Consider the following 19179-nt stretch of genomic DNA (forward strand, 5'->3'; position numbering starts at 1 on the left):
CGTTCCTAGGCTGGTTATTTGGCAGCCATTCTAAAAACTTCTGGTGAGCAGTGGTCCTTGTGGTCATGTGGTCTTAGTGTGGTTACAAGTCAGGGACCCCTTGGCTGTGTATGGCCCCTACCCCCATTTGCTGCACTGACAGCTCCTGTCACTTGTTTTCTTGGCTTGCTCCAGCACAGGCTCTGTACAAACTGGGTAGGTAGATAACACCAAGCAGGATCCCCCTCGCCCTGCTGCAGTCCCAACCTAACTCCACAGGTAACTAGGGCATTTTGGCTCCCTCCAGTGATTAAAGAACCTGCCTGCCAATGCAGGAGATGTGGGTTTGATCCTTGGGTGGGGAAGATCCCCTGGAGTGGGAAATGGTAACCCTATTATTCTTGCCTGCAAAATCCCATGGACAGAGGCACCTGGGGTCCAAAGAGTCGGACACGACTGAGTAATTGGGCATGTATCTTTCCCAGACATTAGCTATGGCCCATGTATTGGCCTATTACTAGCCTAACATACATTTGTCTATCCATCCATTGGTTAATCCCAAGTACCTAGGAATAATGCCTGGTAGGTAAAGTTGAATTTATTAAATGTCAAAAATATTTGATTTTTTCAACCATTTAAAAATGCAGAACTTCAGTTCACAGACCATACAAAAACAGGTGGGAGACCAGTTTGCCAAACCCTGGTTCACATCATAGAATAGCATATAAACATGCTTTTTATGGGACTTTCCTGGCAGCCAAGTGGGTTCAATCCCTGGTTGGGGAACTAAGATCCTGCATGTCTTGTGGCAAGACATCCCCCCCTCAACAGTTTATTTTAAAAAGGTGCTGCGTTCAGGTACAAGGATGACACAGATGTGTACTTCCTGTAACAGTAGGTTTAAGAGCTGCTAGTTATAGGGAACCATAAGACAACAAAACTTTTAAAAAGCCAGTTCCTAATTTACTAGCATCTAGTACTTACTAGTACTTCTAAGTACTTGGTAGCTAGAGAACATTTCTATCATTGGACAGCCCTGAGTCCTGACAGGAGTATTTATTCAGTACGTCATCACAAACCATATAACACAATAACAGTTCCAACGTAACGTATCATATTTATTACTGGTCTCAGACTGAGAGTGAGGAAATAAGAAACATCAGGAGCCAAGCATTACAGTAGTGATGTTCTCACTGTGATACGGCTGCTTAAATAAGTGATCTTAACATGTGTGCCACTTTTTATGTGAGGCTTCTTATAGACCCAGCTTGGTTCTTCTCCAATGTCTTCTCTTGGAGTTGTACCTACACAGAAGGAAATACCAAGTTACAAAGGCAGTCTGACCTCAAATTAGTTGCTCTTACTCACCAGAAACTTTGCCTTAAAAGTACCATAAAAAAAAATCTTTGAAAGCAAAGGGTTCCATTTTCCCTTCTTTAGCAAGTTTGGAGTTCTTTTTGGAGAGTAAAAAATGATTTGCTAGATGTGTTAAAGAACTAGTCAAATCAATTTTTTACCTCTCAAAATGACTCCAGGCTAAGGAAAACACACTCGTTCTTTACTGGGAGTAAGTAGTAGAGATGCTCACTTACTTTCGATTCAACAGACCTGGAGCAGACCCAGACAGAGATACATAACCCCAACTACTACACTAGATCAAACCAGTCATTCTACATAATAGGTTACATGTACATAAAAGCTCTCGCATAATGTTAATACATTAACATCCTCAGTTACTTCAGAGGCCATCAACTGTTTATGTCAATCTGTCATGATTTTACCCCCATAAATGGCAAAATCAAAAAACGATCAACACATTTTCTTTCAGCAGGATAATGTCAGTACTTCCACAAAAGAAAGCACTGTAATTGCAACCTGCTTTCACTGCATTTTAAAAGTTAGACCACAGAGCAAAAGACCAGCATCTGATAATTGCAGGTACCCTCTACTGAGCTACACAGAACTTTACATACATTTCTTTCATTTCTCACAACTACAAAGGCAGGGCCTACCATCACTGGATGGGATACAATAAACCAAAGGTTGCAATTAATTGGCCTATAAAGCTACAGTGAGTGATTCCCACATACAATTCCACTTCTATTTGCCATACAACCCAATCAGACTTCTACACTAGCTTCACAATCTTGCACTCCTGAGCTTCAGTGTTTATCCTGGCAAGGACTCACTTGCTAGGCCCACCCTACAGTGTCAGCTTAAAAATGCTTTGAAAATACTTTGGTTGAAAGGCATGCAGGAGAGTCTTAGATCCAGCTTTGTCTAGCGTTAACCTAGATGACCCTAGAGGTCCTTTGGAGAAATTCTAGTAATGTCTTTCTCCTAAAACCATCAGCTCAATTCTGTGGGGAAAAGCAAATCTTTCAATCTTCAGAAAAAATAAACACTTTCTGATATTCCCACTGGGATGTGTAATGAGACAGTCCCCTTATGTTCTGGCTCAGAGAGAAAGCAACCAGGAAATTTACAAATATTGGAGGAGTGTCTGCCCCTAAGCCCAGCTGTGGGCTGGCTGCTGTTCAGAAACCCAGAAGCACATTAAAAAAAAAGAATTTCAGAATGGTGGCACAAGATTAAAATTAAACTGCATATAACTTTCAACTGTGCACTCAAAGAAATCCTAAATTTAACAAAACACATGAGTGGGGGAGTGTGTCCTTACCTAATTTTATTGCCAGTTTTCATTCGAATCCACTGAGGAATGGGACGATTCTGCTTTTGCTTCTTGGCCAGGAATCGCTTGATCCTGAAAGTCTTGTGAGAAGACTGGGAAGGAAATGCAATCAATTTAACAGCAATACCAGAACTTATTCAAAAATTAGGAACTCTCTAAATCCAACAAATATTCAAATGCTTAACATATGCCCAAAACCCTTCTCAATGCTAAACCCATCACTGCCCCTTGCTTTTGTTCCTCACTTCTCCCGGGGCAGATACAAGGCTAGACACAGATACAAGGGAAGACTGTGTTCCAGTCTTCCCTGCTGTCACTCTAGGACTGAGGACCACATCACTGAAGGCTGGGACTAGAGCACATGGTTTTCACGAACAACAACTTGCAAGTCAACCAGTCTCAGTGCCCTGTTTTGTACACCAGGGTACTGGGAATCCCCTGGCGGGCCAATGGTTAGGGAATCTGTGCTTATACTGCAGGGGGCCAGCTTCCACCCCTGGTCCGGGAACTAAGATTCCCGCAAGCCACGCGGTGCGTTCAAAAAAAAAGAAAACACCACCTTACACAAAGTCCCTGACATTTGGCAGATCTGTTCCAGCTACCGACCATCTTGGTATTAAATTAACTCTATTTAAAATGTCACTTTCCCAAGTTCCCGCTCTTTTTTTGGCTTTCATAAAGAACTTGGGTCATCTAGTCAGTGTTAGTCGCTCAGTCGTGTCCGACTCTTTGCGACCCCATGGACTGCAGCCCACCAGGCTCCTCTGTCCATGAGATTTTCCAGGCAAGGATACTGGAGTGGGTTGCCGTTTCCTTCTCCATGGGTCATCTAATCTAACCCCAAACACCTCCCTCCCCGGTGTGCAGTAGAGTCCAGAGAAACGGCCTGAGTGCTGGTTTAAAATCTGACCCATGTGGCCCAACACACCCTTGCATAACAGGCGTTATTACAAAGAAGGAAAAGACTATACTCCTCTCTCCCAGCTCATAGCAGCAACTGTAAATTTCTGTTAATAAAACCGTATAATACCAGATACCGCTCCTCTCCACACCTAAAAGCACATACAGTTAAAATTTTCCAAAGTACTATCACAGGAAAAAGCCAGTGACTATCCGCACGCAGCTAGCATTTTACGAAGAACGCCCGAATGACACACAGATTCACACATCACCCCTTGTTCCATGAGTTTAAACTGGGTAACGTTCAAGTTCCCGAACAAAGGGCTAAAATATCCTATAATCTCATCAAGTGGATGAATTCTGGCTCCCAAGTTAATAAGTCTTCGAAAACCAGCAGTCCACATTCCCTTTTCGACGACCGAAACATCCCGCGTGTCACTGACAACAGCCCGAAGTCGGGCCAGTTTCTGTGGACCCCCTCGACTTCTTGCCCCAGAAACACAGTTCGCTCTGGGAAAAACGGGAATCCCCGCCCGCCTGAGTAGCGGCCTGCAACAGAGAGCGCCCTCTCGGACCTTGCGGGGCCGGCAAAGCCCGCCCCTCCCTAGGTGCTAGCTCACTCCTTTCCCGCCAGGCCCTCGGGTTGGAGCCGAGGCCAAACTCCCATCTCCCCTGGAAAAGGCCTTAAAAAGGGTCCCACACCTCGACGCAGCCCGCGGCACCGGGGAGCTAGCGGAGATCTCAGGTCTCGGAAAGCCCCCCCGGAACCGATGGTAACGGATGCACTTACCATGGTGCGGACAGAACTCAACCGCACATAGGATGGCGGAGAAGAGAAAAGAGGAGGAAGTGAGCGGAAGGACGTGTTTAGAAGGCGCCGCCGGGGGCGGGGCTTGGGGCGGTCACGCTGTGCGCCAATCAACGCCCCCTGGCGGCCCATCTCTGCGCACGCTCCTGTTAGACTGTGGGAAACAGCGCTTGTTCGTGCGAAATGGAATTTGCTATGCTTCAGTTCCGTAACTGGGTTCCTTAGGAGCCTGTTAGTGTGCCAGGGGCACGTTGTGTCATGGGTGAGGCAGACGGTCCATGATAAATGCCAAGGCAGAAACCCTTTCGAAGGCGGGAGAAGCAAGGGGGGGGCGGGGCTATCTCCAAAGAGGGCGGGGGAGACGTCATGTTCCAGCGCTAGGGACTTCGGTCCTTGGCTAGGGAGTGAGCACGCGAAGGGGCGCGGGCGGGAGCGCGAACGCCCAACCAGTGAGGGCCAGGCCGGATTTGCACCCACACCTGCTTCTCTGCGGGGCTACCCTGACGGTTAAGTGGCAAAGAACACCCCTGCCAGTACAGGAGATGAGGGTTTGATCCCTGCGTGGGGAAGATCCCTTGGAGAAGGAAATGACAACCCACTCCAGTATTCTTGCCTGGAACATCCCATGGACAGGGTAGCCTGGCAGGCTGCAGTCCCTGGGGTTGCACGGAGTCGTGTTAGCGACTAAGCAACAGTTCTTTCTTGGCAGTCGCTTCTCGTACCGTCGGGTGTGTCCTGCGGGATGGGAAGGTACAGTGGTGTTGGCAGTGGGGTTTTAGTCTAGGCAAGAGGCTACCAAGCAAGGTTTTTTTGTTTCCCTTCTAGTTTTATTGAGATATAAATGACATATAGCCTTGTATAACCAATCAATGTTTTATACTAGGCAGACTACTTACCACTGCATGACCACGGCCCCAGTCAAAGTTCTAAACTGAGAAAGTTCTGGACAAAACGTTTCCTCGACTGTTAGAAAGCTCATACTGAATTTGTAACTCACCTTTGGCAAGATGTATAGGAATTAGTGGCACACGTTTTGGATGTTAATGTTCCCCGTTTTCTTCTTTTTCTTCTCCCAATTTAAAAACAAAGACCTCTATCTTTTCAGTCACTTCAAGCATTTTTACAGTAATACATTTAGGTAAGGGTTTTTTACCTAGAGTCCACAAGTGTTAGTCACTCAGTCGTGTCTGCCTCTTTGTTTGGACTGTAGCCTGCTAGGCGCCTCTGTCCATGGGATTCTCCAGGCAAGAATACTGGAATGGGTTGCCATTCCCTCCTCCAGGGGATCTTCCCTACCTAGGGATCAAACCTGGGTCTACTGCATTGAAGGCAGATTCTTTACCATCTGAGCCACCAGGAAAGGGTCAGTGTATAAGATTCACAGGGTACATGAATGTGGATGGAAATTTTAAAAATCACAACTTCGTTCTCATCAAACTCTGAAGTGTAGTGCATTATTTACAAATGTAGGCAACGAATTACAGTGACATTGGCAGTACCTGTGACTTGGTCACCAATAGCAATCAAAGATGGTTTCATATCACATTGCAGTTGATGCAGATGTCTCAAAATGTCATTTATATGCTTATCACTTTGAAATTATAGTAGCTATTAGACCCACAAGAATTCTGTTAATCCTGTATATTGCTATAGTACACATTTCTTTTAGGAAATATTTTGATAGCTCTATTGCAGTGCAATTGGTTTTCTTGTCATCCAATATACTTTGTTTTATGCATTTAAAAACATTCTGAAAATAACTCCATAAACTTCATCAGACTGCCAAATGGTTCCATGGCACAAAACTTGTTATGAATCCCTGGACTGGGGTATAGTGACAGATGATAGAACAAACAAACTAGGTAAGAGGCTTTGGAAATAGTTTCAATAAGAAGGATGGTGGCACAAAGTAGTAGGGTAGTCCCCATGACATTGAATAAGAAGAACCAGACCAGGGGACTTCCCTGATGGTCCAGTGGTTAAGAATCCACCTTCCAATGCAGAGGATGTGGGTTCCATCCCTGTTCAGGGAACTGGGATCCCACGTACAAAGAGGCAACTGAGTCTGCACACCACAACTAGAGAGCCCCCCTCATGACAACTACTGAGTCTGCAAGCTCTAGAGCCCGTACTCCACGATAAGAGAAGCCCTGAGTACTGCAGCTGGAGAAAGCCCAAGTTCCGAATCAAAGAGCCTGGGGGTGGTAATGAAGACCCAGTGCAGCCAAAAAGAAGAAGAAGAAGTAACAAGATCAAGAGATGATTCTGACATAACATTAACAGGACTTAGTGCCAGGTCTCTGCCTTGGGCCATGGGATGCTAGAATACAGAAATGGTAGAAAGCTTGAGCCCAATTTAGTAGTTACTGGGGTCGAGCAGCGTGGCTTGCTGGATCTTAGTTGCCTGACCAGGGATTGAACCTATGCCCCCTGCAGTGGAACCATACAGTCCTAACCACTGGGCCACCAGGGAATACCTAAATAATTATGGGTCTTTTTTAAAAATTTTATTAATTATTTATTTTTGGCTTTACTGGGTCTTTGTTGCTGCACCGGCTTTTCTCTAGTTGTGGCGAGTGGGGACTCCTCTCTAGTTGCACTGTGCGGGCCTCTCATTTCAGTGGCTTCTCTTGTTGTGGAGTGTGGGCTCTAGAGCACTTTGGCTTAAGTAGTTGTGGCTCATAAGCTCAGTAGTTGCAGCTCCTGGGCTTTAGAATACAGGCTCAATAGTTTTGTCCCACAGGCTCGGTTGCCCCAGGGCATGTGGAATCTTACCGGATCGGGATCGAACTCGTGTCTCCTGCGTTGGCAGCTGGATTCTTTACCATTGAGCCACCAGCGAAAGCCTAACTACACTTTTTAACAGCAGAAGTTTAGTGACTTTAATCCCACTTAGTGTTTAGGTTCAGACCCTCATCCAAATTTACATTTGATTCAAGTGAGGCTTCTTACCTTGGATTTTTATTATTTATTTAAGAGCCAGTATTTTATTTTTGGCGGCCAGAAGGAGCAACAGATAAGCCTTTAATAGATGAATTTTCATTGTCATCATCATCATCATAGCTACCATTTCCTCAGGTTTAGAGTGTGACTGACACTGTGCTAAGAGCTTATATAAATCATCCTTTTAATTCTTACAGCTTCATCGGGCACTTGTTCTACCTGGTTTTCCTTCTACCTTGCATGCAACCCTTTCTGAGTTTCTTTTGCAGATTCTTCCTTATCTCACTTCCTTGTCTCTCTCTCTCTCTCTTTTTAAAACATTGTAGAGCCCTGAGGTTCAGATTTGGACTTCTTCTATTTTCTATATACACTCTCTCCTTTCATGACCTCATCCAATATCATGGCTTTAAATACTCTCTTGGACTTCTTCCCTGGAAGTCCAGTAGTAAAGACTCTGTGCTTCCAATGCAGGGGGCATGGGTTCGATCCCTGGTCAGGGAACTGGGATTCCCCCATGCTGCACAGTGCGGCCAAAAAATAAAAAGGAGTTGGTTTCTGGTAGATCATGGAGAGGAAGGCAGGAAGGAGAGACATTAAAGATGCAGGGAAACCCAGGTTTAATAGTGTGGGGGTCTCAGTGGACACAGTGGGCAGGCTGAAGAGCAGCAGGAAAGAAATTTGCCTTGAAAAGGACAACAGTCATTTCCCAAGTTAGGAGGGAAAAAAGATGGATGAAGAAAGAATTTGTTTTTGTAAATTTAATTTTGTTTTTTAGTCATGTAAATATTTTCCATGGTTCCACTTACATTCTATATGGCCCTACATTTCCTCTCCTAGATGTTTCTCCAACAGAAAGATGAACAAATATGCATCAAGAAGTATGTACTGGGACTTCCCTGGTGGTCCAGTGGTTAAGACTCTGTGCTCCCAATGCAGGGGGCACAGGTTCGATCCCTGGTCAGGGAACTAAGGTTCCACATGTCATAGGGTGTGGCTTTAAAAAGTAAATATATGTATTTTTTAATTTGAAAAAAGGCATGTACTAAATTGTTTATGGCAAAATTATTTCTAACAACCCCAAACAGGAAACTATCTATCTTCAACTGAACATGTAAAGTGTGGTATATTTACCAAGGGCTATTGTACAGCAGCAATTTTCAAAGTGTGATCCAGGGAACTCTGGGAGATCCTCAAGACCCTTTCAAAGGGCCTGCAGGGTCAAATTATTTTTATAATAATACAAAGAAGTCATCTTTTACTCTTGTCCTCTCACGGGTGTACTGTGGGGTTTCAGAGACTCGGTTCAGTTCAATTCAGTTCAATTGCTCAATCGTGTCTGACTCTCTGCAACCCCATGGACTGCAGCATGCCTCCCTGTCCATCACCAACTCCCGGAGCTTGCTCAAACTCATGTCCATCGAGTCGGTGATGCCATCCAACCATCAAAGAGGCTACATGACTTGTAATAACTTCATTGCTCTGACAGACAATAGAATGTATGCTTGTGTGTTCTTGGGGTTTAAATATTTTTCAGTTTTAATTTCTAATTCAGTAAACATCGATAGAAATAATCCACATGAAGGCCCTTTGTGAAAGTGTTAGTCACTCAGTCATGTCTGATTCTATGTGACCCCATGGACTCTAGCCCACCAGGCTCCTCTGTACATGGAATTCTCCAGGCAAGAATATTGGAGTGGGTTGTCATTTCCTTCTCCAGGAGATCTTCCCCATCCAGGGATCAAACCTGGGTCTCCTGCATTGGCAGGAGGATTCTTTATCATCTGAGACACCAGGGAAGCCCTAAAGGCCCTCTGGAGTCCTTAATATTTTTTTTCTGGTTTTATTACTGGTAGTTTATTGCACTGGAGAAGGAAATGGCAACCCTGCAGAATCCCAGGGACGGTGGAGCCTGGTGGGCTGCCGTCTATGGGGTCGCACAGAGTCGAACACGACTGAAGCGACTTAGCAGCAGCAGCAGCAATTTATTGCACATGTTTTTCTGCATCAAGAATGTATTTGCTAAAAGGAGAAACAGGTGTGTCTGAATTGGGATTTTTTTTTCCTCAGACCTCTAAATCCACTCATCTAATTTTAAAGTAAATATACTTCTTACACAAGACAATCCAAACTGATGCAAAATATTTATTCCAAGTTAGTTATTTTATGCAGTAGTTTTCCCCCTCAACAGACTTGTGATAACTACATCTTTTAAATCTGTAAATAATGTTATCAAAATAATCTTTATCTTTGAAATCTCACAAAAATTCATATTTTACTATCCACCCTGAATATCAAGGCTGCAAGAATAACACAATATTTCCTATATCCAAATATTTTATAGCTGTACCCAGAAAGAAAAATAAAGGGGAAAAAAAAAACACATATGCTTGGTTAAGGGCTAAGGTGACCCAAGCAGCCAGAAATAAAATATCCAAATTATTAGCATTAATTTAATACACTCATAACTTCAGTAGTCACTTTGTCATTGACAGTGATTGCTTGAGTAGAGGGATGAGTGCCCCAAGGGCTGGTAGTAGAAGCTGTTGCTGCAAACCAGTGTCTCCTCCTCACTCAGGACTGCCAGCTCCCACCTGTGCATTGCCCCATATATACTTTGTGTATGTGTGTGTGTTTTAAAAATTCTTCCCACCACACAAAGTTCTCTCTATTAAGCAGATAGCAGGGAAGAACAACAACAAAAGCTAAAGAAGCCAATTGCTCACTCTCTCTTTGGGATATGATTATTTCCCTTGTGCATGAAGTATTCAACAATAACATAGGAAAAGGAAAGAACTATTTCTTCTGTATAACCCCTAAACACACAAGCTGAGTTTACTGGGTCAGATTTAACTGTGAGCATTTATATGCCTTCTTCCAGGCATCATCATCAGATGTCTCACTGCTACTTGTCTCCATGGCTGAGTCCTCAAACTCTGTTCTGCAAGTGCTTCTCCTAGGGGAGAATAGGTTGGAACTTCGACTCTGTAAGAAGCTATTCTTTCCAAAGCCATTTCTTCTCAGCTGCTTTGTCTTCACGTGGAGCTCTCTGAGCTCATCCTCTGTGAGGGGAAGGCGATTCTTATCATTTTCAGGATACTCCTGCCATCCCATTGCTTTCAGTAACCTGTGCTCTGCTTCCAAAGAGTGAGAGAGGACCTCCCCTTCCTCTTCTACAGGGAGAGCAAGACCATTCTGATGACAGCCTTCCTCTCCATTTTCCTTTGGTTCAGGTGTGCTGTTGTCCTCCAAATCTTCCAACTTCTCACACTCTCTGCTCTCTGAGAAGTCTCCATTCTGGTCATCCTTCAGAGTCTTCAGGAATTTGCTCTTCTTATCAGTAGTTCTGTGGGTCAACTTGGTCAGACAAGAGGAGCTGATCTCAATCAGAGGAATGGTGCTGGCAGGGCTTTCTTTGGGAGAGCTTAAAACTATACCACCAGCCAGTACTAGTGGTTTGGTAACAGGGATTGGACTGGTAAAAACAGACTATCAGCTAGACGAAAGGGATCCTGATTTGTTTTCCATCCTGTTAGCTTTCCATGCACTGGCCTTGGATGGAGGTGGTACAGGCTTAGGAAACAGGTTCTTATAGACACTTGGAACCATGGTTGACGATTTGTTTCCATTTGCATGGTGAGATCCTGGTGAGGTGAATGCAGCAGAGAAGGCAGCAGCAGCATCTTCTCTGGAAAGTTTTTTGATGACTAGCATTTTTCAGGGCTGCTTGGCACTAGGTGGGTTTTCCCACACTCCAGAAGGAGTCCCAATAGGTCTGCATGGCTGATTCTGTTTGCCAGCTTCTGGATTCAAAGAAGGAAAGTCTTCCTCTTCAAACTGCAACTTTTCCACCTTCTTTCTTCTCTTCCCTGATATCTGTAGGTGGCTTTTCCTGAAAGGCAGCCTTTCTGGGAGTGGAAGCTGCCATTCCAGTGGCGATGGTTTCCTGTGCCACCCCTACTACGCTGGCTCATGCCATCATGACCTCGTGAAGAGCCATGCCAACCAGATAGGTTCCCTATGATTCCAGCATATGCTCCCTTAGAGACACCAGAGTCCACAGAATTGTGGCGGAACAGGGAGGGCTGGTGCCAAGAACCTCCTGTTGTTCGAAGAGATCCATTGTTGAAAAAGCCATCAGAGGAATTATGTCTATGACGGCTTACTCCAAATCTACCATCTCCTTGGGGTAGGTGCTCTCCATGTTTTTCGAAAGTCACTGTAGGTGACTTAGCTGACTGCGGTGTTGAGAAATTTAGCCAAGCAGGAACAAAGTCATGCTGCACTATTTAGGTCCAGTGTCTCTTTTTAACAAGGGGAGGCATCCGACCTCATGACCAGGATCCCAGAGTATAACCTCTGCGGTCCTGCTTCCTGAACTTCTTGAGTTGCCAGCTGGATTTTCATGAGGTTCTCTTGTTAAAAGGGTACTTAATTAGGCTGGCCAGCAGAATGCCTTACGATGAAGCACAAAGAAGCCAGGCTCTGTGTGGATCAATCTCTCAGTCCCCTCAATTGCTCGTCTTAAACGATCTAGTTCCTGACATGTTTCCCAAAGGGGAAGGGGAAAGGGCAAAGGGAAGGGAAACATAAAAAGTATTTGTTACATTTAAAAAATGGGGGGAAGGGGAAAGAGCTATATCAATGTTCACCTTATTCAACTTCCTTGAGTGATGGCACTATGATGTTGCTTAAATAGATAATACATGGACATTTGCACAGTGAATGCAGATACTGTTCATAACAAGGTCATAGCTTAGAAAGACAGAATGACTTCTGTTTGCTCAAATAATGTCATTGAAGTGATAGATCAAAAATAAAACATTGAAGAGCTATAAAAAAATTTTCTGAGTAGTCAACTCTAGTAGCAAAACATCCACATTACAAAGCCCTTAATTTACAAATCTCATTATTCTTACACAGCTGCTAAAAATAGTCTGCAGGTATGAGTTTATATGTCTTATCCTTCAAAATCTAAGGATATAAGAAACCTTGTTAAAAAGAAAAAAGACAGGAACTTGATATGCTTTTCCCTCCAAGAATAGCATCTTTCAAGGCAAATTTCTTGGTATAAAGCTCTCAAATGTTTTTTCTATTTCTTTGGTCTTCACTATTTATAAATTCACAGCAAAATTAAAACAAATAGAAAGGCAGAGTTTAAGAATAATCATGGAGAAAGTTCTAAAGTGAGGTTTTCTTTTCTTCAGTTTTCTGTACTTCACTCATTCTGCCCCAAAGACTAAACTGAGTTAATGGAAGGTAATAAGAATCTTCTGCTTCAGTAGAGAAGTCACTTTGGGTCCATTTTTATCGTTATTCAATCATTTAAAAGGCCACAGGAATCTGTCACGAGTAGTGGAGGGGCTATGGTTAGGGACCAGTCGCGGCATCTGAGGGTGCATCCCCAGCTTCCTGATCCGGCAGAGGGGTAGAGCCCACAACCTTAACAAAGATCTTCCCACTTAATAATTTTTAAGTGTAAAGGGATCCTAAAGACTAAAATGTTTGTGAACCACTCCTATGCAGCAATGAGAATAAGCAAACTACAGCTACCCACGGTGGCATGGATGGATCTCACAAACATCCACTAATGTGGAACAAAGGAAGCCAGACACAGAAACATGCTTACTGTATGATTCCATTTTTGTCAAAAAACCAAAACTGGGCAAGACTAATCTGTGCCTTTAGAAGTCAGCATAGTGGTTGTCCTTGTTGGGGGAGGAGACACTGGTCACATTCTATTTCGTGATTTGGGTGCTAGTTCTATGGGTGTGTTCCCTTTGTGAAAATTCATCTAGCTGAACACTTTGAGTTTGTGTGCTTTTCTGTATGGGTGTTATATTTCAACATAAAGATACTTTTACGTGGGTCTAAAGACAAAACTATAGATGAAATGTAACTCGGTCCCCTGCATTGGATTCGAGGAGTCTTTTTCTTTTTTTTTTTAAATATTTATTATTTGGTACTTCCCTGGTGGTTAAGTGGCTAAGAATCCACCTTCCCATGCAGGGGGTGTGGGTTCAATCCCTTGTTGGGGAACTAGGATCCCATATGGTGCAGAGCAGCTAAGCCCTGCATGCCCACGTGCCACAACTAAGACCCAGTGCAGGCAAATGAATATTTTTTAATATTTATTATTTTTATTTATTTGGATGCACTGGGTCTTAGTTGACTAAGCACGTGGATTCTTTTAGTTGCAGCATGCGAGATCTTAATTGCGGCATGTGGGATCTAGTTCCCGGATCAGGAATCAAAACTGAGTCCCCTGCATTGGGAGCAAGGAGTCTTAGCCACTGGACCACCAGGGAAGTCCTTTTTTTCTTTCTTTATTGCCTAACTCCCTCCCTAGAATGTAAATTTCATGAGGTCATAGATTATGTATTTTGTTCATTGCTGTCTTCCCCGGGCCTAGAATAGTGCCTTACACATGGTAGGTGCTCAGTAAATATTTGATGAATGAATGAATGACCTTGGTTTGGTGGTTTAGTCGCTAAGTTGTGTCTGACTCTTGTGACCCCATGGACTGTAGCCTGCCAGGCTCCTCTGTCCATGGGATTCTCCAGGCAAGAATACTGGAGTGGGTTGCCATTTCCTTCTCCTAGGGGATCTTCCTGACCCAGGAATTGAACCCAGGTCTTCTGCATTGCAGGCAGATTCTTTATCAACTGAGCTACAAGGGAAGCTTAATGAATGCCTGAATGAACTCAAATACCTCAGAACAGACAAAACAGAACAGGCCCCTCAGGGCAGTGGACAGCTTCAGTGTTTGACCTGGACACTTCTTGTTTGAGGAACCCCTAAAGCACTTCTGCCTAGCCAAGAGGGTTCCTCAGAGTAGAGCTTCAAAAAGAGTGGAAACAAGGAGACCCACAGGGGCCACTGATGCAAGTCCCAGCACAACCATGCGCTCTTTCATTGCAGTGTCCCCCAGCCTCTCCCACCCATTCCTTGCAGACTTAGCTCCTGGCTCACTGCTGCTCTCTCCAGCACCGTTCCTTGTCATGATTCCGGGTGAATTCAGCATTCACTTGTAGCCTCTTGTTCCTTTGCCCTGCCTTCAACGTTACAACGATCCCACTCTCTGCTCTCCTTGCAGCTAACTTCCTGTAGGACCCCAGTACTGACGATGCTCCCACCTCACCAGGACCACCCAGCCATCGAAACTACACCCTTTCCCTATTCCCTCCACTGCCCCGCCATGTCTCCTCTTCCCTCCTTATTTCACTTAAATTGTATCAGCCACTCACTTGGCCACACCCTGCCCTTTTTTGTACTTGCTTGGAGAAACCATAACCCTGGTAAATCCAGTTCTCCACCTGCTTGACAGCCTGTGCCTCTGGCAGCTGAATGAGGCTGAAGAAGACCGACTGGCCTCCTGTGAGGTTCACAACCACTGACTTCCAGTGGGCCCTCAGTGCTGCCCTGCGGCTCTGCACTCCCCCCGGGTAGCCACCCTCTGGTTCTCTTAGAGCACTGCTCTTCAAGATTCAACGTGCACACGAGTCACCTGGGAAATTTGTTGGACATGGACGACAGGTTCTCTCTCTCTCTTTTTTTCTTTTGGTTAAGCTGGGTCTTCGTTTCTGCACTTGGGCTTTGTCTAGTTGTAGTGAGCAGGGGCTACTCTCTAGTTGCAGTGTGCAGGCTTTTCATCACAGTGTCTTCTCGTTGCGGAGCACAGGCTCTAGGCATGCAGGCTTTGGTAGTTGTGGCACACAGGCTTAGTTGCTCCATTACATATGGAATCTTCCCGGATGAGGAATTGAACCCGTGTCCCCTGCATTGGCAGGTAGATTCTTATATGCTGTACCACCAGGCAAGTCCAAGATGAGAGGTTCTGAGTCTGCGTTCCTGACAGCTTCCCAGGTGACCCCTGGTCCCAGAAAAGGCCTCGATCAGGGGGCTGGCACACTGTTTCTGATAGCAAATATTTTAGGCTTTGCAGGTGACATACGATGTTTATTACAGCTAGTCAACTCTGCTGCTGTAGCTACTGTACATAAACTAATGGGTGTGATCAGTTTCCAATAAAATTTTAATTACAGAGACTAAAATTTTAATTTCATAGAATTCTTTTATATCACAAAATATTATTCTCTTGTTTTTTTTTTTCCATTAGTTATAAATACAAACCAGTCAATCCTAAAGGAAACCGATCCTGAATATTCATTGGAAGGACTGAAACTGAAGTTGAAGCTCCAATGCTTTGGCCAACTGATGTGAAGAGCTGACTTCATTGGGAAAGACCCTGATGCTTGGAAAGATTGAAGGCAGGAGGAGAAGGGGACGACAGAGGATGAGATGGTTGGATGGCATCACCGACTCAATGGACATGAGTCTGAACAAGCTCTGGGAGATGGTGAACAGCAGGGATGTCTGGCGTGCTGCAGTCCATGGGGTCACAAAGAATTGGACATGACTGAGTGACTGAAAAATAACATAAATACAAAAGCCATTCTCAGCTTGCAGGCTGTACACAAATAGGCAGTGGCCAGGCTTGGTCCACAGTTTGCCCACTGTTGGCCTGGATGACTGTCTCAGCCCTGCTTCCTCCCTTCTCACTCTCAGCAACAGCCTTGCTTCCTAGTCATTGAGAAAACTTCAGCAATCACAGAACTCCACAACTCACCTACCATATGCCAGCTACCAGCACTGTACTCCAATCCTCTCTACCTTTGTCCTGTTCCCACAGTGGATCCTAATCCCTGTTACCTATTCAGAAACCTGCCTCTATTTCTCGCTTTCTGTCCCTGCTTTTCCCTGGATTGTTCCCATCAATGCACAGATAAATACGTGGTTGTTCCTCCCATCTTAAAAATCCACTCAAAACAAAAACCTGGTCTTTACCACAACTCCCTTTCCAACTACTTCTGTTTTCCTTCCTTTATAACACAACTGTGAGATTTGTCTATATGTACTTTTCAATTACTCTCCCCATCCTTTTTTTTTTTGAGCTATAGTTCATATACCATAAACATCACCATTTTAAAGTGTATAATTCAGTGGGTTTTAGTATGTGCATAAGGTATCATCACCAACCATCACCAGTATCTAAGCCCAGAACATTTTAATTACCCCAAGAAGAAACCTGTGCCCATTAGCAGTCACCCTCCAGTCCCCTTCTCCTCCCAGGCCTGGGCAACCACTTTCTGTTTTTATGGACTTTGCATATTCTGGACATTTCATATAAATGGAATCATACATTATGTGATCACTTGTGTCTGGCTTCTTTCACATAATGTAATTTTTCAGTGTTCTTTCATATTGTGGCATGTGTCAGTACTTCTTTCCTTTTATGGCTGAATAATATTCCACTGTGTGGACATATCATTTTGTTTATCCATTTATCAGTTGATGGACAGCAGGGTTGCTTCTGTGTTTGGGGCTATTATGAATAGTGCTATAAACACTGGTGTGCAATTATGTTTGAGTTGTTTAGTTGCTAAGTTGTGTCCAACTGTTTTTGCTACCCCATGGACTGTAGTCCTCCAGGTTCCTCTGTCCATGGGATTTCCCAGGCAGGAATACTGGAATGGGTTGCTATCTTCCCAACCCAGGGATCAAACTGCATCTCCCGCATTGGCCAGAGGATTCTTTACCACTGAGCCACCGGGGAAGCCAGTATGTTTGAGTACCTGTTTTCAGTTATTTTGGATATATATCTAGGAGTGGAATTGCTGGGTCATATGGTAACTGTTTAACCTTTTGAGTAACTAGTGGGGTATTTTCCACAATGGCTGTACCATTTTACATTCCCTGTAACACTGCATAATAGTTCAATTTTTTCTTCAACCTCCCAAATGCTTATTTTCTATTAAAAAATTATAGCCATCCTAGTGGGCACCCATCCTCTTACGAGCCCACTCCAATTAGGTTTTCACCTAGCACTCAAGCTGAAATTGTCCTAAGATTATCAGTGACCCCTGTGTTGTGAAATCCTCATTTCTCTGATCTGATCTGACCTGTCAACATTTGTCTTAGCTGACCTCTTCTTAGAATGCTTTATTTACTTGACTTCCAGGACAGCACATTTGCTTGGTTTTCTTCCTATCTTACTGATAGCTCCCTCAGAATCTTTTTTTCTGGTTTTTCTTTATCTCATTTCCTTCTCTTTATTCAAAAGTCATCTTCTCATGGAAGTCTTTCAGCCCCCATCCACGACCATCATACTCCTTTTCCCCCCTGATTTATTTTTCCAAGTGCCTGTCACTTTCTTTTTTTTTTCTTTTTCATGCCTGTCACTTTCTAACCATAAGTAGTTTGCTTATTTTCTCTCTCCACTTTAACGAAAGCTCTATGAAGGCAGGAAGTTTGTCTGTTTTGTTCACTGATGTAATTCCAGAATCTAGAACATGAATGGCATATGGTGTGTGCTCAGACAATGGTGAATGACTAAATGGCTGCATGAATGATGGCAATCTGAACCTGGGCTACGAAGGGCTGGAGAGGAGGCAGATGAATGGGCAGAATGATTGAGTGGCCGTGGGGAGGGAGGATGGAGTCAGACCTGATCCTCAGTGCTGAGTGAGTAGGTGGTTCACATCCTCTGCTAAACCGGATGGGAGGAACCTGAGTTCAGTTTGTGGCCAGAGATACTTGGGGCCTTTGGATGATGTCCAGGGGATGGATTAGTCAGGGCTGGAGATGTGGAGGAGAGTCTTAAAAGTCTGGAAATGTGGATAATACATCAGGTACCACAGTAGCAATGAACTGTTAGGTATTTACCTATGTCTCCATAGTAGGAGCTGAATCAGTATTTGGTAGGTGAATAAATGAACTCTGTGAGATTTCGAAGGATGGCCGATCCTATATATTGTCAGTATACACTTTCTAAGAATTCACCAAATGTCAGCTTATTTGCTCCCTGCTTCCTTTGTAAGGATATAAATGGTCATAATACATTTTTATGGTGTAGAGGACAGTCCCAGAGATAGTAAATTCTGGACTGCCCCATAAAAACATGTAACACTGAGCTTCTATATACCCAGAAAAGGCCACAAAACTCTAATTAATCTCCTATGGAACTAAAGATAAGGTCAAGTTAGATCTTAATTTATAATCAGTTAAATGACTGCCTCAGGACTACTTTATATATGCCTGCTGGGCAAGGGGATATAGTCCCTGATTTTGAAGGCATGAAAGCCTCATGAATGCACAGGCCACCCCCTTTTCACTGTCCTGTAGGCACCTATTCTCACTACCCTCGCTCCTTGAACTTTTCCTGCCTATTTTCCCTTAGCATCACTTTTCTCCACCAGAGCAGCAAACTCTGCAAAGCTGTCAGCATCAGGAGGGCAGGGACCTTATTCACAACTATGGCCTTAGTACCAACATACAGGAGGTGCTAAGATGAATATTCAGATATCCAGTGTCTGAACTGTCTCCATCCTGTCTTTATTTCCAAAGAAATCAAACCTGTATCTGAAGGCAAAAATGCAATCAGTTGCTTTGCAGGAGGGAGGGCCCTCCTACAGTCTCAGCAGTTTGGTCTGGTTTAGGGATTTTCTTCAGCAACACTTGGCAGCCTAGGGTCAGATCCCCACTCCAGGCTATCACCACAGCCCTTCTCACATGGTGCACTGTGCTCTGGTTATTTCTGGTTGTCTCTTGACACCACTGGCCAATGGTTCCTCAAGGACAAGGGCTTGTTTGAGTCTTTGAACCCCAGGGCTTAGCACACAGTCAGAGACTAGTAAATGTTTGTTGAAGTGAGTACATCAATGGATGGAAATTTAACAGGGGATAGGTAAGTATGGTTTAATGAGTTGGACTGGCAAGGCCAGCAGAAGAGGGATGTAGTGACACAAAAACAGCCATGAGGGCTGGAAACAGGCCCCAGGCTGGGTACAGAGGCAAGTGA

General features: G+C 44.2%; 1 protein-coding gene, 2 non-coding genes and 1 pseudogene across 3 annotated transcripts; 1 reads left to right on the forward strand and 3 right to left on the reverse strand.

The window, feature by feature from the left end:
* Positions 1 to 1084: 1084 nt before the first annotated feature.
* On the reverse strand, positions 1085 to 4526 carry RPL39 (ribosomal protein L39). Its single transcript, XM_061136510.1, has 3 exons — positions 4362 to 4526; positions 2660 to 2763; positions 1085 to 1283 (listed from the first exon to the last, which is right to left on the reverse strand). Exons 1-3 carry the CDS (start codon positions 4509 to 4511, stop codon positions 1235 to 1237), a joined length of 303 nt encoding a protein of 100 aa, XP_060992493.1. The 5' UTR covers positions 4512 to 4526; the 3' UTR covers positions 1085 to 1234.
* On the reverse strand, positions 1730 to 1861 carry LOC133053320 (small nucleolar RNA SNORA69). Its single transcript, XR_009692237.1, has one exon. It is a non-coding gene; the product is annotated as a small nucleolar RNA SNORA69 (small nucleolar RNA).
* A 3689-nt stretch (positions 4527 to 8215) lies between the features above and the next one.
* Positions 8216 to 8288, forward strand: TRNAG-CCC (transfer RNA glycine (anticodon CCC)). The gene has a single exon. It is a non-coding gene; the product is annotated as a tRNA-Gly (tRNA).
* Positions 8289 to 10154: 1866 nt separating this feature from the next.
* Positions 10155 to 14322, reverse strand: LOC133052568 (vasculin-like protein 1; annotated as a pseudogene).
* Between the last annotated feature and the right edge of the window lie 4857 nt (positions 14323 to 19179).

This window comes from Dama dama, chromosome X (genome assembly GCF_033118175.1).
Source record: "Dama dama isolate Ldn47 chromosome X, ASM3311817v1, whole genome shotgun sequence".
NCBI lineage: Eukaryota > Metazoa > Chordata > Mammalia > Artiodactyla > Cervidae > Dama > Dama dama.